The sequence below is a fragment of the Alosa sapidissima genome, chromosome 15, assembly GCF_018492685.1.
Source record: "Alosa sapidissima isolate fAloSap1 chromosome 15, fAloSap1.pri, whole genome shotgun sequence".
Taxonomy (NCBI): domain Eukaryota; kingdom Metazoa; phylum Chordata; class Actinopteri; order Clupeiformes; family Clupeidae; genus Alosa; species Alosa sapidissima.
This window is the reverse complement of record NC_055971.1, coordinates 10,004,028-10,028,854: the sequence shown is the minus strand read 5'-3', so window position 1 is coordinate 10,028,854 and position 24,827 is coordinate 10,004,028. Positions and strand designations below refer to the sequence as shown.

At 42.6% G+C, this 24,827-nt stretch overlaps 1 protein-coding gene and 1 long non-coding RNA gene across 2 annotated transcripts in view; one reads left to right on the top strand and one right to left on the bottom strand.

Moving 5' to 3' along the window:
- The window catches only part of vtna (vitronectin a), a 29,787-nt gene extending 8,375 nt beyond the window's left edge, over positions 1–21,412 (top strand). Inside the window, exons 7-8 of the mRNA XM_042063023.1 lie at positions 20,293–20,832; positions 20,966–21,412. Of these exons, the coding sequence (XP_041918957.1) occupies positions 20,293–20,832; positions 20,966–21,087 (662 nt within the window). The 3' untranslated portion in view covers positions 21,088–21,412. The remainder of the gene's footprint in view (positions 1–20,292; positions 20,833–20,965) is intronic.
- LOC121683408 lies at positions 13,179–16,101 on the bottom strand. The gene is made up of 4 exons (XR_006022776.1): positions 15,603–16,101; positions 14,531–14,718; positions 14,344–14,436; positions 13,179–13,859 (listed from the first exon to the last, which is right to left on the bottom strand). It is a non-coding gene; the product is annotated as an uncharacterized LOC121683408 (long non-coding RNA).
- Positions 21,413–24,827: the final 3,415 nt, after the last annotated feature.

Genomic DNA, 24,827 nt, shown 5'->3' with positions numbered 1-24,827 from the left:
TTCCACGAGCTGCACGAGCTGAAACACGCCCTCATGACGTCAGTTCAAAGACGTGATAGGGCCATTTGGGAGGAATGTCCTCATGACGATTATGACGGGAGGCTCATGCTGCTTCCTTATGTTGGAATATGCGAAAATAAACAGAAATCGAAGGGATACCTTCTTATACGTGATTTCTGCAACAATGGTAGGCTAGCCTACTGAAAACGTTTGGATATTCTGTTATTTTCTGCTGTTGGCTAAATAGATAGACACACATATAGGGAAAACACTTGATATTGAATTTATGTGCTACAATGCAGGCCTGTTAACTGTATGACAACAGTGGTTTATTTAAATTACATCATAAGAATTTATTTCGTCAGTCATCATGCTCATTTTAATGAGTAGGAATGAAAGTTCTTCTGTGTTTATTGCAAACAAAATTCCGCGATATCTCCCGCGAGTCACGTTAGGCAGACTGTAGCCTGCCTGTCCGGGATGAGCTGCCCTCTGTTGTAGCTCCTCCCGGCTAGCCTCTGAAGATCACGTTTACGTAGAAAGCCAGACCAAGTCAAACTCAGCCGAAGTCGAACAAGCCTATTTCTAAAATCAAATTGACGGAAATCCGTCGTACGACGGAGAACTTTAATCCTTGTTTTACGCTACGTGAGGATATTAGACTAAATCTACTGATCATTTGAAAAATTAAGACCTCCGTGAAAAAATTCCAGACTTTGAGGTGAAATTCAATACTTTTTAAGGCCTTAATTTAGGAAAATGAAATTTAATACTTTTTAATACTTTTAAGACTCCGCGGGTACCCTGTACCGTAGTCAAGTCAAGTCAACTTTATTTATATAGCGCCAGTGGCGGAACAAGTCAGAGCCGGGCCGGGGGCGGGGCACATGACCGGGCCCTTTATTAAACTCATCATAACATAATTTTCCAACATAGGCTACACATGCCTGTAAAAGCGGGTCTTACAAGCGTCAGCGCCACGGAGAGCATCGAACGTACATGAAGTGTAACCAAGAGAACAACAACAAAAACATTAGGCTACATGACCCCTAATAAAAACAACAATAATACGCAGCACTATTTGAAGGGCATACGACGAGCCTTGCGTTCCGCGAACTCGTCCACGATGCTCTGTGTATGTCCATTTTCTTTGCTCTCTCATTCTCTATGGTGGTTTTTAATGATCTTTAAAGGGACACCAGGCAAGCCTGATGCTTTTTCTCTACGAAACTTCCCCTCGCTCGGTCTGAAGCTCTTTTCCTTTTCTTTGCGTCTTCCGTCAAGGGTTTTCGCTGCTTCTTCGCCGGCTCTGCCATTATACACACGTTTGCAACAATCTCTAGCGTTTCGTTAGCCTGCCTCTGTGCTGTAAACTGATCCTGCTTCGATCGGCGGGTAGGATACACCGAACTTGCAAGTGGGATATTCTTCCTACAGGCAGTAGGGGCGGGCGAGAGAGCCTTCATTCGCCCCGTAATGAGTCATTTAACCATATACCGACTTACAAAGATGATTAATTAACACGAAAACATTGCCTGGTGTCCCTTTAACTTGGAGAATGAGTGCTCAGAGGTTGCAACGGTGACGGGAAGAGTCAAAAATAAAATTAGGGCGGTGCAAATCTCACTGAATGCAGAAGTTAGCCTACGCTGGGTGGTTCCATTGGCGGAGCGAGGGGGTGGTTTCGGGGGCTCAAGCCCCGAATCTCTTTTCAAAAGCCCCGAATATTTTTTTGTATGTGTTTTCAATTTCCAACGATTCTAATTTCTAATTTAACTTCCCCTCGGTTTCTCTATAAATGTTACAAAATGTAGCCTACTATTACTGAGCAAAATCCTTACTTTCAAAACCCAATATTGACAGAAAATCTGATTTCCCACATGATGCAGGCGCGCGGGAACATATTTTTGACCAGGGGTGCTGAATAACAACATAATGGATGTCCGACGGTTTCTCCTCTAGCATGGTATGATTCGAATTTAGACAGCTAAATACGCCATTTCAGCGCCGTGTATGAGTAGACCCTCTGGTAGACCAAAGAGCGAGAACAGCCACATTCCACTGCAACTATGCGCAGCACTTGCCTAAGTGTCCTAACCACCAATTACAGCGGTTTCTATCTGAGCGACTCCAATAGTGAAAGGATTTCAGTGTCATATTTCGGTGGCACTAGCTAAGCTGTCGTGGAACTCGAGATGACATGTCTACTGATAGGCAACAGGTTCGTGGATTTGGGCTAGATCAGCCATATTGCTAGCCTGGCGGGCCATCCTATATCATTGAAACGTATAGTCTGGAATCGAACCATCACCTTGCTTAATCCAAGGGGCGGGCAGAGAATTGTCTTTCAAACTGCCTAGGCATGCAATCAGGGGGTCAAGAGCGTGCAGATTACCTTCGACATGTTAGTATACGCCATTTTCAAATATGGCGCTGCATGGAGCATTTGGAACCAGCTCCATGCACGAAAATCCGTGTTGGGCACGAGCTCTCATGCGCGTACATGTTGGTGGGCAGGGTACCTATCCGGCGGCTAAAACCAAACGTTATTCAGTGCGTATTTCTTGAGGAGCCTATGAGAAGACGTGCATATTATGGTTGTTTATCCATCATATGACAAATAAAGAAAATTCTATTGATCTTGTTTCGTTGTTGTTTGTCCCGAACAAACATAGCCTAAACATGATTAAAGACAATATTACACAACAGCGGCATAAAGACTTTGTCTCGTTGCACCATGGGTCTCCAACAGCTCTCAACCTATAGCCGCCCCCTTTGGAGCTTGCCAGAGACTGAAGCACTAGGCTACTACATTTAAACACAATTATTGCCGCGAGGCATTCCTGTTATGTTGCTTCCTAATGTCTTTATATAGACAATTCTATATTGCACCAGAGCAACACTCACACGCTTTTGCTGGTTCACGCACTTCTTCTAGACTGGTTTATTACATACGAGAACTCAACCAATTACAGAACACTGATGCGCCCTAGTGGTCACTATTTATATAGCACAACATTTAGCTACATACATAACATTTCCTCCCCAAGATAGGTTGTCCCTTAACACAAAATATATTTTCTTTAACACAACCTAAATGATACACTTTTCCGTGCACAACATAAAAAGTACATTTGTACAGTTTTCTTTTTCTTTGTACAACAAAATAACAATGAGGAGTTATCTTACTTTCGCGGTATAACTATGTTGAAAACAATATGTCCCAAAACTCAAACTGTACTACAAACTTCTGTGAGCTAATCACTGTTCACTCATCACGGTAACGTACTGGTGGTTTTGTGATCCTCACAGGATAGCGTTTCACAGTCTCTGTTACCTGCGTATGTCCCGTAGGTGGTGGTTCAGGGGAATGGTGTGTATTTGATGGTTCGATGATCTCAGGAACTTGATCATCATTCTTTTCTGGTGGAGGTGTATAAGGGTGCATTGTGGTACAACTATCACTCTGGGGTAGTAACACCTGTGGGATTACAGGAAGGTTCACCGCAGTCTGCTGAGGCTCGGGCTCCGGGCGTGTCAGCATCTGGTCCACATGACGTTTCCATACCCCTGGTGATCCCACATTTACCTTGTACGACACCGGTCCTGTCTTTTCTATAACAACACCTTGTGCCCACTTTTCCTCCCCTTTCCTATAATCACGCACAAGGACTGGCTCCCCAACATCAAACTGTCTGGCCCTAGAGTGACGTTGGCGGCGTTGTTGTTGGGCATCCTGTGACCTGCTCCAGCAACACTGGGTTTCAGGAAATCCAGTCGAGAACGCAGCCTGCGCCCGAGGAACAACATAGCCGGCGTTTCTTTCGTTGTTGCGTGAGGGGTGTTTCAAGTCGCTGACGCACACGTGCTATGCCTTTGGATGCTTTTAAGGCATGTTTGAACGTCTGCACAAAGCGTTCGGCCAAGCCATTGGTGGCAGGATGGTATGGCGCTGAGCGGATGTGCTTGACTCCATTGGACTTCAGGAACACACTGAATTCTTCAGCACAGAACTGTGGTCCGTTGTCACTCACAAGAATGTGTGGAATGCCATAGCGACTAAAAAGGCCCCTGAGCACTTGAATGGTCATGCTGGCAGTGGTGCTGTCCATGATGTGTACCTCAGGCCACTTAGAATGTGCATCCACAGCGACCAAGTACATATGTCCTTCAAATGGACCTGCAAAGTCCACATGTATCCTTTCCCAAGGACTGGAGGGCCACATCCAAGGGTGTAGAGGTGCTAGCCCAGGCTCTTTTTGTACGCTCTGACAGGAGTGGCAAGATTTGGCCTTGAGCTCAATTTGAGAGTCTATGCCGGGCCACCAAACATAACTGCGTGCCAAGCTCTTCATCCTCACTACACCTGGATGTGCTAAGTGTAGCTCTTCCAGAACCCGGGGGTGCAGTTTAGGTGGCACGACCACTCTCACACCCCACATAAGGCATCCCTGTTGTATTGTGAGATCATGCCGGCGCAACAGATAGGGCGACATCTCTTCACCTGCTCCCTTTGCAGCTGGAAAACGACCAGTTGAGACCATTTCTAAGACACGAGACAAGGTGGGGTCAGACAAGGTGTCACATCTGATCTCGGTACTACTGACTGGTAGTGTGTCCAACTGAGATGTGTAGAATACCTCTACTGCGCCCCGCTTCTCTTTATGAGTGTAGGAGAGTGGTAACCGTGACAGTCCATCGGCATTTGCATGTAATGTACCTTTCCGGTATTGAATGGTATAATCATGCGCTGACAGGAGGAGCGCCCAACGCTGCATTCGGGCGGCAGCCATTGACGGTGTACTTTTCAATGGACTCAGGATGGAGGTCAGCGGGCGATGGTCAGTGAGTAGGGTGAACTTGTTACCATAGAGGTACTGGTGGAACTTGCGTACTCCAAAGACTATCGCTAGCGCCTCCTTCTCGATCTGGGCGTAGTTTTGTTCCGCCTTGCTGAGCGTTCGAGATGCATAGGCTATTGGTCTTTCCTTACCATCAGGCATGACGTGCGAGAGCACAGCTCCGACCCCATAAGGCGAAGCATCACACGCGAGGCGGAGGGGCAGCTTAGGATTGTAGTGTGTCAGTACTTCCTGTGATACAAGTAGTGCTTTAGATGTCTGGAATGCTGACTCACAGGCTGACGTCCATTGCCATTTCTTCCCTTTATTTAACAGTTCATTCAGTGGTTTCATGACAGTGGCTAAGTAAGGAATGAAACGTCCGTAATAGTTCAGCATCCCTAGGAACGAACGTAGCTGACTGATATCACCTGGTGCAGGTGCTTCCACAATGGCACGTACCTTCTCTGGTGATTTGTGGAGTCCAGCTGCGTCAATGATATGGCCCAAGTATTCCACGGACTCCTGGAAAAACAGGCACTTCTCTGACTTGAGATGCAGACCCTGTTCCTCTAGCCTGCCCAGGACTGCATTCAGAGTTTTTAGGTGAGTCTGTTCGTCAGGACCACTGATCAGGATGTCGTCCAGGTAACAGTGCGTGTACGGCAGTCCGAGAAGCACTTGGTCCATAGCCTTCTGAAATAAAGCAGGCGATGATGCTACTCCAAACGGTAAGCGGTTAAAACAAAATAGCCCTTTTTGTGTAGAGATAGTCAGCAGCTCCCTAGACTTCTCTTCTACCTCCATCTGTAGATAGGCATTTGATAAGTCTAACTTACTGAAGCGTTGACCTCCTGCTAGAGAGGCAAAAAGGTCTTCAATACGTGGAATTGGATACTTATCCACGCACAGAGCTGGGTTGAGGGTGACCTTGAAATCTCCACAAAGTCTCACTGTGCCATCCTTTTTGCTGACAGGCACCACGGGCGTGGCCCAATCACTATGCTCCACTGGTGAGATCACCCCAAGCTCAGTCAGTCGTTTTAGTTCGGCCTCAACTCGAGGTCGAAGAGCATATGGCACGTTACGTGGTGGACAGAATTTGGGTACACTGTTAGGTCTAATAGTCAATGTGGCCTTAATTCCCTTCATTGTGCCTAGCGTTTTAGAGAAAACCGCTGAGTGTCTCTTTAACACCGTCTCCAAGTTGTCTTTCTCTCTCTGCTCAATTGCATGCACAGTCTTTAAGTCTTTCCAGTTCAGTTTAATAACTCTCAGCCACTCTCTACCAAACAGTGCGGGTGCATCAACTTTAACTACATACAAGGGCAAATCAGCACATTGCTTGTTTAACTTTACTTGCACCTTGATGACCCCTTCTGGTGCCAAAGGCTCTCCAGTGTATGTCTTGAGCATGATATCAGTGGGCTGCAGTGGCAGTTGGCCCAGCATGCTTCTGTACTGTTCCCATGGAATCAGAGACACAGCAGCCCCTGTATCCAGTTCCATCTCCATTTTCTTTCCATTTACTACAGGCAGCACTGATATTCGTGAATATTTCCCTTTTTGTGACATGGAATACAGTCCCAACTCACAGTCAGTGTCAGATTTATTTTCCTCACTTTCGCTTTGATCTTCTCTTGCCTCAACGTGATAAATTTTCTTCTTTCTATCTTTTAAACTGCGCTTAATTGCATTACCTTTCTGTTCAGGTTTTTCCACTTTCTGTTTCCATTCTCTGTCTTGGTTGCTTTTGGCTTTGCTCTTACACATGAGCTTAGTGTGGCCTTTCCTCCCACACTGGTGGCAGTCACGATCTTTGTACCAGCAGTCCTCATCAGTATGGTTAATTTTCCCACAACGGCGGCATTTTGGGGAAAACACCGCGTTCACGTTGAGCGAGCCACTTAACTGCTGCACGTCGCGCGCCGCTGTCTCTGCAGATACAGCATAATCGACTGCTTTCTGAAACGTGAGATCTTTCTCAGTCAAAAGGCGCTTCTGTACAGTTTCACTCTTAAGTCCACAGACAAATCTGTCCCTTAGTGCGTCTTCCAAGTAAGCACCGAACTCACAATGTTCCGAAAGTCTTTTCAATACCGCGACATATTGTGCAACTGTTTCCCCTTCCCCCTGATTTCGCTTGTGAAACCGGAACCTCACAATACGGTCATAGTCCATCTCCCCAGGCTTGTTAGGAGCAACCAAACTTCGAAGTAGTCCATACGTTTTCGGACAGCACACTAAACAGCACAGGCACTTTCTTTGCATCCCTAATCTCATTTGCCAGGATGTAATGTTCAAAACGTTCAATATACGTTGCCCACTGCTCACCGGCCTCATCAAAGGGATCCATATGTCCAATTATTCCCGCCATGATGTGTCTGCTTCTGGTGGCTTGCACTGTAACGTTAGACTCTTCGGAAGAAGACCGACTCATCACCTCCTAACAGCTAACACTAAGCTCACTAGCTAGGTGCTTCCAGCGTGGTTGTTCTTTTCTTTGTCCAAACTTGACCAACATCGGCAGTTCACTCGCCGATGCAGTGAAAAGTCTTCAGGACTACACAACTCGTTGCCAATTTATGTTATGTTGCTTCCTAATGTCTTTATATAGACAATTCTATATTGCACCAGAGCAACACTCACACGCTTTTGCTGGTTCACTCACTTCTTCTAGACTGGTTTATTACATACGAGAACTCAACCAATTACAGAACACTGATGCGCCCTAGTGGTCACTATTTATATAGCACAACATTTAGCTACATACATAACAATTCCAGCCTACGAATTTAATAAAAAGTAAACCATGCATAATTTAAAAAAAAAACTCAATTTAGGCTACTTCGCTATGCAATATAGTTTCCATTAGAGCACAGCGCACGTTCAATGAATGCAGGAAAGGCCTTGTCTCGCAATAAACAGCTGGAAATTCCAACACTTTTTCAACTACACGAAACTTTACAGTGATCATCAAATACCCTCTAGATTTAAATGCCCATCAGTCTCAACATTTAACTATATAATAAAAGTCAAAAAGTAAATTAAATCCCATACCAAAACCGAAAATCGTCTGCGTTTGATAGCCTGGTATGCCGCTCCAAACAAAACGCATGTCTCACAATAACGTACAATGTAAGAAATAAAGGTCTGCCTCGAATAAGCCTACCTCAAATAAATAGTGCCTGTGCTTTGCAGCCTAAATAGCAGACCCTGGACATAATTTAGGATTTACGGAAAGTATGCAATCATACGATGTTGCACGCCTGGCGATGCTCTGGCCGTCTACTGTGCCTATGACACCGCTGCCTCATTTGGATGGTAACTCCACAGGTGAGCGCGAAGATTGGATGTCGTGGATGCGTAAGTAAACAGTTTTTTGCTGAGTCCGCAGACAACATTCTCTTTAACCGTTACTTTACCATCTGCGGTGTACAACTCAAAGTAAAGACACCACATTTTAGATGAGTTGGGGACGTAATTGTCCGCTCAGGCTGACCGTTCTGTGCGTTATCTTCAATACTATCTTCAATAATATTGAATATCTTCAATATTATTTTCAAAACAGGGTGGCTATTGAGGGCTCTGGCTCCAGTCATTATTGTGGCTACTGGCTATTATTGGCTTGATTTGGTCATGGGCCAACGAATACGTTTAGAGCACCCGCTATGAGATGGCAAACAATACAATAAAAAAACAAACTAATCATAGACTGTAAAAATGCGCTACACCTGGCACTAAAAACCGAATAGTTTATTTATAGTTCGACAACGGATATTTCACGTCATGTTCGAATGCATATTTGCAGCAGGACAGCAGGCAGACCGCTGTGTTATCCAGTGAAATTAAGTTGCGCTTCAGGGCGACTCCACTCGGACTCCATGCGCGTTCCCGAGCCACTTTTTCTTCTTCTTGTTATGAGGCAAGAACTTTATGTGCATTATCGCCACCCTCTTACTGGAGGACGACTCTCTTTTTACAGAATTTCCAATAAAAATCGACGTTGGTCCATGCGTCATTTCCAGCTTTGTAACTTGGCGCATGGTCAGAGCCGACTGGCGCTGGATCCGAACCCCAGTGTTCAAGATGGCGTTAGGCGTGTTCGACTTCGACTGAGTCTGACTTGGTCTGGCTTTCTACGTAAACGTGATCTTCAGAGGCTAGCCGGGAGGAGCTACAACAGAGGGCAGCTCATCCCGGACAGGCAGGCTACAGTCTGCCTGACGTGACTCGCGGGAGACATCGCGGGAGATATCGCGGAATTTTGTTTGCAATAAACACAGCAGAACTTTCATTCTTACTCATTAAAATGAGCATGATGACTGACGAAATAAATTCTTATGATGTAGTTTAAATAAACCACTGCTGTCATACAGTTAACAGGCCTGCATTGTAGCACATTAATTCAATATCAAGTGTTTCCCCTATATGTGTGTCTATCTATTTAGCCAACAGCAGAAAATAACAGAATATCCAAACGTTTTCAGTAGGCTAGCCTACCATTGTTGAAGAAATCACGTATAAGAAGGTATCCCTTCGATTTCTGTTTATTTTCGCATATTCCAACATAAGGAAGCAGCATGAGCCTCCTGTCATAATCGTCATCGTAATCGTAATCGTAATCGACATTCCTCCCAAATGGCCCTATCACGTCTTTGAACTGACGTCATGAGGGCGTGTTTCAGCTCGTGCAGCTCGTGGAAGGCAACTGCAAGATCTGTCTGCAGGCTAAGGCCTAGTCCACACGTACCAAACCGATCTTTTTTTCCTCCGTCTTCCCTGGAACCGAATCAAGAATATTTGCGTCCAAACGGATCCATCTCAACACGACTCAACACGTTACTTCATACCCCAGGCCTATAGGTGGCACTGTGTCTTTACAGAAATCACCAAAACTTGCAAAACTTGCGCTTTAAAAACAGACAGAATAGGCTACGGCGAAATGGCTAGTGCAAGGAAACCAGAATTGTTTGTGTGGACTGATGGTGAACTGTCAACTGTAAAACTAATAAACTTTATTTTACGGTTTGTGAAGGGTGCAGTCCCGTCCTTTATTTGGCTAACACAGGTAGGCCTACTAATCACCTTTACTTTCTTTGGTTGTAGGATAGTCCGTGATTCACATTAGTTGGCTATCACCGCAATTAGGCTACTAAACTCAAGGCTTACCCAAGTTCTAGGCTATTCTGTCGCCACATTTATAATATTGCTATAAAACCTTCGTTAGTAACAGTCAATACTTTTGCCTGCATCAAATCGTGCATTCGCATTCAGTGTGCTACCATCAGCTTAACGTGAGTTCTAAGCATCTTTGTATGCTTATATCTGATTTCACTCGACTGTGAATGCATGTATATATGTTGTAAGACGTGTAAAATAAATGAATGACACTGGCACTACGCACAAATTAGTGTAGCCTAAACTTACACCGCACTTTCCTAATAACTTAAGTTCTCTCGCGTCACTGACAGTAGCTAGAATGCATTAAAAAAACACCGGGAAGTGTTCAGTCCACCAAGTCATAAGCTATCGGCGCTGCGCAGCATCAGTTGTGATATTTATCTTAACGGAGTGTAATCGCAGGTAATGTCATGTATGAAAACTAGTATTGTTAGGCAATACTATGAGTGCAAGTCCAGGGCAGCTGAGGTGTGGCGATGACATCATCGATACGCAAGCAGGATGTGCGGTTTCGCTGTCTAAACGAACTCAAAGGGGCTACGGTTTCAGATTTCTCCACTCTGGGACCAGGTTTCAGAAAAGTGCGGTTTCGGGCAGTGCGTTTACAGGATTCGTTTGGACGCTCGGCCAAGACGAAGCAAAACCTCTGCGTTTAACCTAAAAAGCATCTCCGTGTGGACAGGCCCTAAGACTCCCGCGATATTTTAAGGCCATGTGACATGGTGTCACGGTGGTAAGTCCCTCCCCGGCTGACAGAAGTCGGACAGAATTTCTAACCAGCAAGCATTGCGTCCATCCCAGTATGCATTGTGTTCAACCCAGCATGCATCACATCAAGTCAGATCTGCACAGATCTGCCGCAAGTCGAACTCGCCTAGTGTAGCTTTGTCTTAAGCAATAACCATGATGGTGTAGTGCAGTGGTCTCCAACACGGTGCCCGCGGGACGGCTATGAGGCGCCCCCAGCGCACTTTCTAAAAATAGCCAACAGGTCGCCTGCATATCATGCTCTAAAAACACGCTCTATTGTGAAGTTTTCAATCGATATTTAAGTCTAGACCAGAACCATTTTAAGAATGTATGTAGCCATACATCTGTAACATTAAATTGATAATGGGAAATACGTTTCCCATTCAGTCTTTAAACAACAACAGAAGCGGAGCGCATACACGCTGCTCGCACGCATAGACAGTAAAGGGGGGGAAACTAGCTCGTCTGGTTTAGCCAATAGAAGCATATCTTTGCAAAAGTTCTGTGGCCATTCCATGTTCGTCAAATACGGTTCTTGCATGATTGTTCAAGAACTGAAAAACAATTGCTTTAGCTCACAGGCCTTTTCTCCTCCGTAGGCTACTGCCGTATAGGCTAATAGCGCTGAAAATGCTGTGGCATGCATGACTGAGCAGGACTGTGCATTACCTTTTTTGTCAGATCATGGAGAGATTTCAGGTGTGCAATAGCTTTAAAAGGAGTTTTCATATGTTAGGGTGGTGTGGGCGATTACTATTGAAATGTTAAAACGGAATTGTCCACTGAAATCAGAACTTAAACAACCCCTGAATTCATAATGGTGGGTGGGTATAAATTGGGTACAAATTTTAACCCAAATTATTAATTGCACAAAACGATTGTTTTTTTGTTAAAAAAAAATAGATTAGATTCCCCATGCAAACTTTGAAATGAACAAACTGAACAAAAATGTTGGTAGTGTTGCATAGGCCTACACAGTATTGATAATTTAAAAGTACAAATCTCACAGGGCCTATTATTTAGGAGGACTACCCTCGCAAAAAAGGGGTGACTGTATGTTTGTTTCAAATGAGTAGCCCTCCATATGATTTCGGGTCCTCAGGTAGCCCTCATTCCCAAAAAGGTTGGAGACCCCTGGTGTAGTGGTTAGTGAGGGTGTTTTTTGCACGGTAGCCCAGGCTGCTCAAATGTGGTTCGATCCCCGTTTGATTTGTAAGGTATTGTTTCAGATCGTATCTGTTTGTTTTCTTACTTCACCATTAACCACACAGTTTCAACTAAACTCTCAGAATGGTCAAAAATCGAGAGTTTTTATAAGAAGAAAGTGATTTAGAGAACACATAGTGGTAGCAATAAGACTCTCTTTATTGTGACTTCATGAGGTCTCCCATCCAGTATTTGACCAAGGGCATGCTGCTTAGCTTTTGACAAAGACTGAACACAGGTAACACAGCGAGCCATGAACTTTAAAGACTACATCTCCAATACGAAGCATTTGACAGATTTGTTTCACCCTAAACAGCTCTGAGGTGTCGGAATTGTTTCAAAGCTTCGGAACAATTCGGCACAATTGCTTCGAACGTTTCAGTGTTTCATAAAGCCTCGCTTTGCCCATTCCTAGCAAATACATCCTTCTTCGAAAGGAATGACTTAAGTGCATTGTGTTGCTCAACTTTCAAAGAAAAGCACAAGTCCAACTCCTCCAAAGTTGACGCCAACGCCAATTCAAACAACCGCTCTTCGTTCGCCATAGCCACCTTCCTTGTTGTTCACCGTCGCAGGACTGTCGTTATCCTGTTAAGCCCGCCTCTAACAAAATAGAGCGCTGTGATTGGATGAAGTCCACGGCGTCAGCCAATAGAAATCCCTATGGTTTGATACTAGACGTACAGGCTGAGCAAATTAATTTGCCGCCGCTAGGGTGCGTCTAGATTTCTAGGCTACCACATTGCCTGACACTAACAGAAACTGAGCCGTACGTGAGGTCGTGGGCTTGCCAAAGACTAATTGCAAAAGATGCATCCTACCTCATCTGTTGTCGTTTGGTATTCGAAATTAGGCTTTTCACAATCCAACAATATACACTGATAAAAATATTGAGCCTGATCTACTTAAAAAAGGTAAGGCAACTTTTTGCATCAGATTAATATGTAGTTAAAGTTAAAGCTAAACTTAAAAACTTAAGTATGTGTCATCTATGTGTTCGAAAAGACAATCCTCTTATCACATGTCAAGATATGCTGCCGTGCAGCCAAGTGTAGACCATACTGATAAAAAGACAGGAGCTGCAACAATTAGTTGATTGATCAATTAGTTGCTAACAACTAAATAATTTGTCAGTAATTAGAATTTTCTTTGAGTCATTTTTTTTAAGAAGAAGAATCCCAGATTCTTTGATGTGAATGTTTTAAATTGAGAACTGGTGATCAGGACAAAACAAGACATTTTAGGTTGCAGCTTGGGCTTTGGGAAAGAGTGATCGATTTTTCACCATTTCCTTACATTGTATGGACGAATCCACAAATCAATTTATCAAGACTATCGACAGATTAATTAATTGGTTGCAGCCCAACACTGGAAACTTAGCAACCCACATGAGTCAAACAATCTCAGATATAATTATGCATCTTAACCCAAAACAAGACTTGGAAGTCATTTAGCTCAAATAAATAAATTTATTTGACAAAAGCCAAAAAAACAAATCAAAATACATTCTATTACAAACAAATCAAAATACATTCTACTGTATACACCATCTGTATAGATTTTAAGCTTGCAAAACAGACCTTGAGATCATGGACTTTGGAGGACAGTTTTTGGTTTGCATTCTCTAGCTCTAGGAAGATCTTCTGAAAGACCTCAAACGTGTATTTCAGTTTATTAGGGTACCTCAGTTCCAAGGCATAGATAAGGCCCATCAGATAGGTGCAAGCATGTGCCACATCTGGGATACCAAAAAGGTCCCTCGATGGCTATTCCAGCTTGCTTGGGGAGACCATCCCTGGCTTTGCTGACAACAAAGATGCCGAGGGCAAATGTAGTAATAGCTTCTTGGATGGTCGCAGCATCGTCGTCATTAATAACCTGTGAAATACAATAACACTTATTTATTGTATAGTAATGTGAATGATGCATAACTCTTTGTTCCCCTCTCCAAACAGATGATCAGATTGTTATGTGGTGCTTTTGAGTAGTATTGTAGCTTAACAAGGGTGTCTACAGGTATCACAGAGTTCAATCAAATGCCATTTAAGGCCATTTTAATTCAATTTGTTGGAGTAATTAAGCAATGCAGCTTTATACAGTATAAAGAGTTTCATATATTTGGTTCTGTTAACTACATAATTATACAAATGGTTATACATCAGTGTTATCAACAAACCCTGGGATATTCGTGTACATGTCACTAGATATCTGTGAGGATTTCCCATGTTTCACTACAGCATTTTTAATAATTAAATACTAAAATATTATCAGTACCACAATGGAAAAAAGTCCTGAACTTTGTGTTTTTTTTTTATTCTTGATTATACTTTGTGTCCTTCATGCATAGTAATATCTTCTTTACCTGGTAGTCCTTCATTAACTCTCCAGTGTATTCACCAAGGTAGAGTGTGAGTCCTCTGATCACAACTTCTCTTCGCGACTCAATTGTGTCGTCCTACAAAAATATGGAATGAGATTACTAATTAATACCAGAAATATGAGATTAATATAAAATATGAGATTACAGACATCAGAAAGCTACTACATACAACTAATTACTACCACACTGTTGTAAATACATGCCTCATTTAACATGTCAAGGGTCTCATCAAGTTTCTTCCCAACGGCTCCACCCTTCCTCCTGTACAGGCAACAGCTTGGGTGTGTGTTGGTCCAACTTGCCCAGGAATGTGGACTGCAATAGCTTCAGTGTGATCCTGCAGAATTCCTTCTCGATCTGAGAGACCAAGAGATGTAGACAAGACATGGAGATGTAGAAACATAATGAGACAGACACACATGGGCAAGAGAAACAGAACAAAGACATGGACAAATTAATCCAAAGACCACACTGAATAAATCAGTCTGCTGGTTGCAGAACTGGTTACAGAAAGACCTTGCCTCTCATAGACTTAAGTCTTACATGTACATTTTTGGCCTTTCCTTATCTTACTCAACTTCGAGAAAGATAGTTTTGACATGATATACTCGGTGTATATTAAATGTTACCTATTCCCAGGTATGATTACGTGTACCTTGGATTTATTTTAAATGATGTAAAAACGGCAAACTTTCGTTACGTTAAAAGGATATTGATGGCTGCACTTTTAAGATTGACCATGGTTTAGTTTTCGGTTCAAATGGCTTTTTGAATGGGTTCGCCACGGGCAGTTGGTTGTAGTGTTACGGTCCCTTATCACTCAAGTTTATCACTGTTGGCTGTGCCCATTCGTAGCGATCCCATTTAAGAATAGCGTAGAAATTCAGACGCACCCTAGCGGCAGCAAATGTAGTTCTCAGAAAACTAAACCATCGTCAATCTTAAGTGCAGCCTTTGTCAATATCCTTTTAACCTAACGTTTGCCTCGAGTATTTACACAAATGCATTTTGGCGAGGGTTTTGCTTTAACGTCACACACGACTAGTAGTGCTAGGCTAAGTCCACTAGTTGAGTAAGGCCACTTGCTAACGTTAACATTCATTTTCAAATTAAACAAAAAGACTCGACTAATTCTACTGTTCTAGAGTCTTTTAGTTTAACTTGAAGATGGAAGCTAATCTAACCATAGACAGTAAAATAAATATAATCAGGTATCGATAGTTGGCAAACTTTATTCTTACCTTAACGTTCAGTGGACTCAATCATAAACCCAGCCTCTGGAAATGCGGTGGTCCTCTGCTCTTTTCAACAGATGCGTGCCAGTTGGCGGGAGTACGAAACAGCGTAAATGAAACAAGCTTTTTGTTTGTTGAGTGTTTGTACTTGAGAAGATCGACTGGGGTAACTAAATAATGTATGTAAATGAAAAAACACATAATTTTATTGTAATTTGAACAAATGCAGATTAATTTCAAACAATACATTTTCATGTAAAGATACAAACTGAATTTCTTATTGTTAATTTCACAGATTTCATTAAGGCTATGTTATATCTACACATGCTCAGAAACACTTTTTTCAGTGCCAAAGTGCGAACTAGTTGGTGATGGTATATGGAAACTGGCAGTATGCATGCTACACGGAGTTCTAACAGGTGCATGGCCTAATAAGCAGACAAGATATAACCCACGATCGCCATGGTCTCGTTATCAATTAGTGTTTGTGGTAATAATGACAGCAACAATAAAACCATCTTGATCTTCATCATTTTGACAGATCAGCAGCCTCTGGATGGTCATATGCATAGTTAGCCTACCTTTAGTTTGCATTTACATTTTAAACACCGAATCTTTACTGCCGGGAGAGAAAAAAATCCTGTATTCTTTTCTGTAGCCTATTATTCTTTTCTCGAAGTCAACTAGCCTGCTTGCAACGTCTCCTCAGCGAGTCACGTCACTTTCACTTCTATAGCTAGACTATAACGTTTAATCTATGGATAGCTATATGCAAAGCTATCCATAACCTTTTTTGCTATTTGCCAACAAATATAATGACAAACTGCGAATTTGTAGGCCTATATTGACAAAAAGCAAGGGGTGCTGCAGCACCCTCAGCACCCACCTTCCCGCGCCCGGCGGGATTTTGAACTTGCATGTTTCATGCATTTTAGGGCAAAAAATACCATGGGATTGATGTGTTCTCTATTATAGGAACGTAATCAATTGCGGACGTGCACTGGCCTGGGTGTTCCCATGCTGCCTTGCGCGCGATTTGATTCACGCTGCTAAGGCAGCCTGGAGACCATGGAGCAAATTTTCGCCTGAGATAGGGAACCAATCACAGAACAGGTGGGAAAGCAAGACGATGATGAGCTATGCACAGACGCATTTGATAGACATCCGTGGCACCCAATAAACGGATCTGGGCATTTTTTTCAAATACGAGAAAATGATCGAACGTTTGGTTCCCAGACCATGTCTCATTGAGAAGTGGTGGCGCTATAGCTAGACGTGCACAGACAGCTCAGACACAGAGCGCATATAGGCCTAGGTTAGGCTACTTTCACTTTCTAGAGCGCATTCATTAGGCTACGTAAAAGATGCTTCATACCAAAACAACGATCAAACATTATCAAATGTATCATGACGTGTTGTCACAAAGACTTACTCCAATTAGAAAATCGAAACCAAAATCATGTAGGCTAAGTGTAAGTGTTCTCTCGTTGACGCCTGTAGGAGACAATATCGTTGATCCAATTTTGTAAATTTGCACGTCGTAAAGTTCAATATGAGAGTTAAAATAAAGCCAGTCATACAGCGTGAGTCATAACTCGTCCTGACTGGGGCAACCTATAAGCCTAATACGTCCCACTCTGATGAAAATGATTGAAAAGAAGGAAAGGTCTTGAAAAGAATGAAAAGGCCTTGTGCCGTGGGAGAGGCCCGTCCCACCTTACCCAGAGGTGGGGGAGGGGTGCCCTCGCACCGGGCCCCTGCGGGTCCCGGGCAGGGGGCGTGCCGCACCCCCCGCACACCCTCAAGCTCCGCCCCTGTGTAGCGCATTTCAGACACAGAGGTCATTCAATGTGCTTTACATAAACAAAAGCAAACAAGAATAGCTGATAAAAGCATAGAAGGGCAATAGTCAAAGAATAGTTTAAAAAGTAAAGAATAATAATAAAATAATAATAATAAGAAAACATAAAACACACAAGGTGATAGTACATAAAAGCATAAAAGGGCAATCATTTAAAAGTGTTTAAAAAGTAATAATTAAAACATAAAAACAACATAGAAACTATTAAAACATTTAGCTGAAACACTTTCCCAGATTTAGAAATGTAAAATTTATTGCAAAATAAGTGATCAGTTAGCAGAAAGTATCTGAGAAAAGTTTAAGTCTTCAGTCTTAAGTCTAGATTTGAAACTGGCTACAGTTGGGGCAACTTTGATCTCATCTGAAAGTTGGTTCCAGAGCTGAACTGCATAGCAACTAAACGCTGCTTCACCATGTTTAGTTCTAACAGTAGGTTTTACTAACAAGTATTTCTCCTGAGACCTGAGAGGTCTGGAAGGTGTGTACTGCTGAAGCATGTCTGCTAGGTAATTTGGTCCCGTTCCATTTAGTGATTTATAAACAAGCAGAAGCTCTTTAAAGTAAATTCTGTGACTTACTGGAAGCCAATGCCAGGACTTAAGTATTGGAGTAATGTGGTCAATTCTTTTAATTTTTGTGAGAACCCTAGCCGCTGAATTTTGTATCATCTGAAGCTGTTTGATAGTCTATTTAGGAAAACCTGTGAAAAGCCCATTACAGTAGTCAACCCTACTGGAGGTGAATGCATGAATATGTTTTTCTAGATCATGTTTAGACATTAGCCCTCGAAGTTTGGCAATGTTTTTTGAGGTGGTAAAAAGCTGATTTAGTTATTGCTTTCATGTGGCTGTTTAAATTTAAATCACTGTCAATTATGACACCAAGATTTCTAACAGTATTCTTTGCTTTAAACCCTTTAATATCAATGAGAGTGGCAACCTTAAAGGTGCCATGTGTAATGTCCGCCAAAAAATCAATTCATACTCCACATTCCATAAAAGATGGGGGCAGTATACCTCCAGAAAGTGAGTTGGTCTACCCTACGGTAACAACCGAGACATGTGTATTGCAGTTTGGCTGGTGGTTATGTCGCCCGCGTACCGCCTCCCATGGCCGAAACTGGCATTATGACACCTGTCGGGCTGTGGCTAGTAATTTAGCATGCTAATTCAGGTTGATATCCCTGCAGCGCTATACCGTGTCATTTTTTAAATGACACAATCGCCCTAATTTCTTCTCATTCTTTTGATGCGTGTAGCTCATTTCTTGGATATTTTTACCTCAATTCTTACACATGGCACCTTTAAGTCTTTCCTCTTTTTTACCAAATATAATTGCTTCAGTTTTTTCTTTGTTCAACTGAAGAACATTTTGAGACATCCAGTTGTTAATCTTGTCAATACACTGACAAAGAGATTCAAGGGGACCATAGTCATTAGGCGAAAGAGCTAAGTAAAGTTGGGTGTCATTGGCATAGCTATGATAGGAAATCAAATTGTTTGTGATGGTTTGTCCAAGTGGGAGCATATAGAGGTTGAATAATAGTGGCCCCAAGATTGACCCCTGGGGGACACCACAGGTCAAGGACGTTGTAGAGGTACAGTTGCCGATATGCAACAAACAAACTTCTTTCTTGTAGGTATGATTTGACCCAGTTGATGACTATACCTGAAAGTCCAACCCAGTGCTCTAATCTGTGTAGTAATATGTTGTGATCAACAGTGTGGAAGGCTGCACTAAGGTCCAATAACACAAGAACTGATGTTTTGCCTGCATCTGCATCTACTGTAGAATCAAAATCCAGCATTCTCTCCTGCAACACAGTTTTACTTTTTGAAACATGCTACAAACCAGTAATGTTATGGCATATTATTATGTTACAGCATTTATTTATTTCATTCAGCTTAAATTGTGTCACACAAAATGTAGTGCTTGACAAATGTAGTGCTTGACAAATCAACTCCACAACTGCATAAAGGCTTCTACATACCTGACGCACCCGACCGGTAGCGCGACAATGTGACGTCAAAATGACGTAGATCTCTCTGGCGCGCCAGGGTTTTGGCCGTGTAGCGCGAGGTAGCGCACCACTCATTTTTTTTCAGACGAGCGCGACAAGGCGGAAACAGGAAGATGGACTAGTTCGAGGGCAAGCGAGTTGCAGTGTTTTGTTACAGTCGTGAATTTTTAATAGTTTGCTGGATAAGTTAACAAAGTTACCAGTGAGAGTTTCAACACATGGAATTAAGAGGAAAGAATAGAAACGATTTATTTTCAAACAAAGGATATCTATTAAGGCCTGAACAAAATCTCTTTCCACTTCAGGAAATTACACAAACTCAGCCAGCTGCTAGCTAGCTAGCTAGCTAACTAAACTGTTTAAATTATTAAAATTTCCCTCGGGATGACTAAAGTACCTATCTATATATCCATCTATCTATCTATCTATCTATCTACCTGTGCACACACCTTGGAAACTACATGATAATGATGATGGTAGTTGTGAATAGTAGCAACCAAAGTCTGAAGTACCATCACAGAGGCTAGCTACTGGTGTTTCTTACTGCAGCTTCTTCTGCTGTGTAAGTAGTTAATGTTAGTCTTTTCACAACAGCGACACCTCTGTTCAGGAGAATATTGCAACTAGTGTTGCGACCACCACGCGCGAGTATAAATGGTTACGGCGCTTCTGTGACGTCACATTGTCGCGCTACTGGTCGGGTGCGTCGAGTATGTGGGACGTTTAACTCCACTACGCCATAACTCCACACTGACCAAGTCCACAACAGGAATCCATGACAACTGCTCAGGTTTCAATCTCTTGCTGTCTCTCAGTCCCAGGGCACCATCATGGGCCTCACTTCATTAACAAGGACTGGAAAGGACTCAAAGCCCCGATTGATGCTGTGATGGCGGGGAGGCTCTACGTCATTCCACGACCCCCGCCAAGGCAGGACCAGAACAGAAACAACCAGCAGCAGTGGGATCAGGGTTGGGGCCAGCAGTGGAGCTCCCGGCGCAGGCAGAACCGCTCTCCACAGTGGCCCGGCTCCAGTCAGTGGGGGGTGAACATTGGGCGAGAGTTCGCCGAACGCGGGATGAACGTAGGCCGGGAGTTCGCCGAGCGTGGGATGAACATCGGGAGGGAGTTCATGGGGACGAGGAGCCGTGACGACCGCCTGCGAGACGTGGAGGATCGCTGGCGAGACGAGCAGGACCGACGGCGAGATGAAGAGGAGCGGCTGAGGGACAGGTGGAGAGATGAGAACAGGAGGCGATACGACTACGATTACAGATTCGACCCACAGGATGACTTCCTCTTAGACAGGGTGCGGAAGAGTCAGCCGGTACAAAGCGTGTACTTTTTCAAAGGAGGTAAGGCCTGCAGGATGCAAACAAATGGAATTAACAGTAGCCTAACTGAATGAATGAAATGCATGAATGGAATATTAATACCATTAGAGAGTGAGAATAGCTTAGAACATCTTTCTTTTCTTTCTCTACACAGACAAATACTACAGGGTGGATCTGCAATCTAAACGAGTTGACCCAGCAAGTCCTCCATACCCAAGGTCCATCGGCAAATACTGGCTTGGGTGTAAGGAGAAACCTGGGGCAGAGAGGAAGTGAGCCCAAAGGGGGATGGTCACTAGCCTACACAAAGACTGTCTTAATAACCCTTCACTGAGAGCACAAGCCAATAGGAATCCTTGATATAATGTGGCACACGACTGTTAAAATTGTTTATCAAATATGAACCATTGGGTGACAAACATGGTTATGGATGGTCGTATGACTTTAGTTCTTTCTGAACTGTTGAGTTTTCTGTTATTGCCTGCTTGGCTTTCAATGGTTGATCCTCACTACAGGATAAACCTGTGTCTCTGTTATTATCCCTTACCTACTTCATAATACACTGGAACAAAGTCAATGTGCTTGCAGTCCTTACAGTAAATGTGGTCATATTTGTCTTTTTTTACTGCAATTACCTCAATACGAATACAAAGACGCAATGTAGTTGAATCAATTATCTGCCAAAATATAGGTTAACAGACACACGGTTTAGTACAGCAGATTGCCTACCTGGAAATAACTTGTACAGAATTGGGTTAGAAAAAAATGACTGAATGGGGTTAGAAAATAAGACCTTGATCTCAACAGTGATACAGTAGGCTACATGTATGTCCAGGCATGACACGACATACTTTTAGAAGTGGATGCTGTCATATAGTAAAAAAGTCCTCCTCAACAAGTAGATTGCTGGTCTACAGAGCCATGTATTTAAAATACAAAATAGTATGTTGTCATTTGTATTTTATTTAGTTGGAAAATGGCATCATATTTTGTATCAAAATACCTTATAGGTTTGTAGTTTAAAAATACAAATTACATTTGGTAAAACCAATAACACACTTAGTGATATGATTATAAAAGTGCAAAACAATGAATGCCGCACTGGTGCTGACTTGAAATTTGCCCAGAGTTGTTGTGATCAGAATATTGAGATTCAGGCAGATAAGTAACATGGAGGTTGCTCACACACACAATACACTCATACCAACCTCAAGTTTCTTGAGAACTTAAGTCATCCAATTCGAACACATGGAACCATGTGGTTGCCCTGCAACAAGTTGCCCTAAAGCAGGGATTCCCAAACTGTGGTACGCGTACCCCCGGTGGTACGCGAGCTGCTTCTAGGGGGTACGCGAGATGAAAAGGGCTATGGCGGACAGGTTAAACATGCAGGGTTGCCAACTCCCACGCATCTGGCGTGACACTCACGCTTTCAGCACCAATCTCACGCTCTCACGCACACTCAAGAAATGTCACGCTAAATCCATTCTTTTTTTTGCAATCCGTTCATTTTTTGTTGATGAACTAGACCACAGTATTGTTTCTAAATGACAGGATACGAGTTTAAGGCATAGGCCTACGTATGTCTAGACCAACCGCAGGTATAGGTCTAATATCCGCCTACAACGTTCTCAGCGCAGTTTTCTCTGATTGTTGATTCGCTGACTAGGCTATTTTAATCCGGTCCGCGACACCTTCACGGAACACGCTGCTATTTAGACATGAGGCAGACCGACATTTGTGTGGCCTCCCATTCTTCTCTAGGAACTACTCGCGAAGTAGCCTCACAGACATCACATGAAATAACGTTTTCTCATGTTTTATAAGGTGCTATAGCCGCTATTTGCTGCGATAAACGGTTTGCGAGAAAATTAACTTTCAAGAAATAATCAGTGTTGGGCAAGTTACTTCAAAATCGAAATGTATTATGCATTACTTATTACTGTCATTTCAAAGTAATTTGTTACATTATAATATTACTGTCTCTGAATTGTAAGGCATTACACTACTATTGCATTAGCCTACTTTTAAGTTACTTTCACCAAAATATTGAATATTTAAGTTACTTTCACCAAAATATTCGAAATGCAGTTTATTACGCTCAATCATAGTCAGAATTTTGTTAAAAACCGACAAAAGGTCAAAGTCTGGTAAATTGTGATATAAATACTGTAACTCTAAGGCCTAGGCCTGCTCATTAAAATCAAGAGTAGAGTACAATATAGTAGAGAGCCTACTATATTGTAAATCAAAGCTTAAAGAAACTGTATGTAAGATTGTGGCCAAAACTGGTACTGCAATCACTTTCAAACTAATAGAGCGATGTATCCTATTCCCCTCCCCTCTGACTGGCAGAGCTGGCAACACGGATGCCGAAACACTACTGACTTTGTGATTAGTAGATAGGTGGAGGGTGGCGCATCAGGACAAAACGCAACATGACAACATTAATATCAGTCGAGGGCTGCAACTCCACTTTTTAAAGGACAATATCTTGGCCAGACTACTGTTGTCAGTGATATAAGTATTTGAAATAACATGATTTCTTAATATCTAGTGACATATCAGGGCCATTTATGATTAATTTAAATACATTTCTTACATACGGTTCCTTTAATAAAGACATGTCAAGATGGTGGCCTACTGACCATTTTGGTGCCCTAAGTGAGTGTTTGAGTGAGTGACATTTAAATGACAACTCAAAAACCTAAAGTAAAATAAAAGGTATATTATTTACACACCATTACTGTGTGTTTTTAAACATTCATGCTGTTTTCTTATAAATGGTGCACTGTCACTTTAAGAGCATTGATCTTTACGTTCTCATAATGACTTTTTGCCAGCTCTTGTTTACAAGCCTTGTTTGTTGAGTTACATTGATAGCACAATATTAACAATAATATGCACAATAATATGCACCTAGCTATCTGAATGGATTATTTTTTTGTCAACTCGGCATATCATGTGCTTCATGTAAATGCTTGGAAAACGAATTATTGAAGACCCACCAATTCCATTCTAGCACTACGTGGTGGAGATTGAGAGAACCCAAAAAGATCAAACTTGCATGTACCATGGTGTTAGTGCATTGTGACATTGTAAACGTTATTGATGAAAAGTGAAATGCAGTTTGCAGTAAAGCTACTATTCATTGGTTACATGTGGGTGCCCCCTCTGTCCTTTGGTGCCTTAAGCAAAGTGCGTGATGCGCGTGGTGGGAGCGGTGGCACTGCCAGGCTACACAATCTTTTTTTTTTGTATTTCTATCCCTTTATTCTCTTTAAGTTCAATTGTGAATTCAAGTTCACAGCTCAAAGCTGACATGCACTAGAAGTCTATGTTTAATCAAGAATAAAAAAAAATTAGCGTGGCACCACTTTAGATGTTTCATTAAATGACTTGTGCTATTTCGCGAAGCATAGTGAGATCTTTCGGTTTCGCACAAAGTGCACTAACTATTATGTTCTTCATATCCTTGTCTCTGAGCGTAAACCCTGAACATGACGCCTGGAATAGCTAATAGAATGCGTTACTTTTGAATGCGTTGGATGGTCCGTGGTAGCCTGGCCTTGGCCTGTCAAGAAAGGTAACATTAAGCTAGGCTTTACATTTAACAAACTAAAGGTAGCCTAAGTTAAGCCAGATTTGCTCACACACACAATACACTCCTTCATACCAGCCTCAAGTTTTTTGAGAGTTTTATTGATCAGTTTCTTGAGAACTTTAATCATCCAATCGGAACACATGGAACTAGTTATGTGGTTGCTCTGCAACATTGTTCAATCTGGGCATGCAAAACTCAAACACTGTCCACTTAATCAAAGGCAAGTCCCTCCACTCGGCGGCCATATAGTAACGCTTTTTGGGCACTCATCGGGCATCCTATTCAGCAGAAATACAAGGCTTCACGACACCAATCTTGCTCCAGCGGCGAGTTCACAACACATTTGGCAAGATGTCTTCACAACACACCATATGATTGGCTCAATGTATTCACATCACACCACATGATTGGT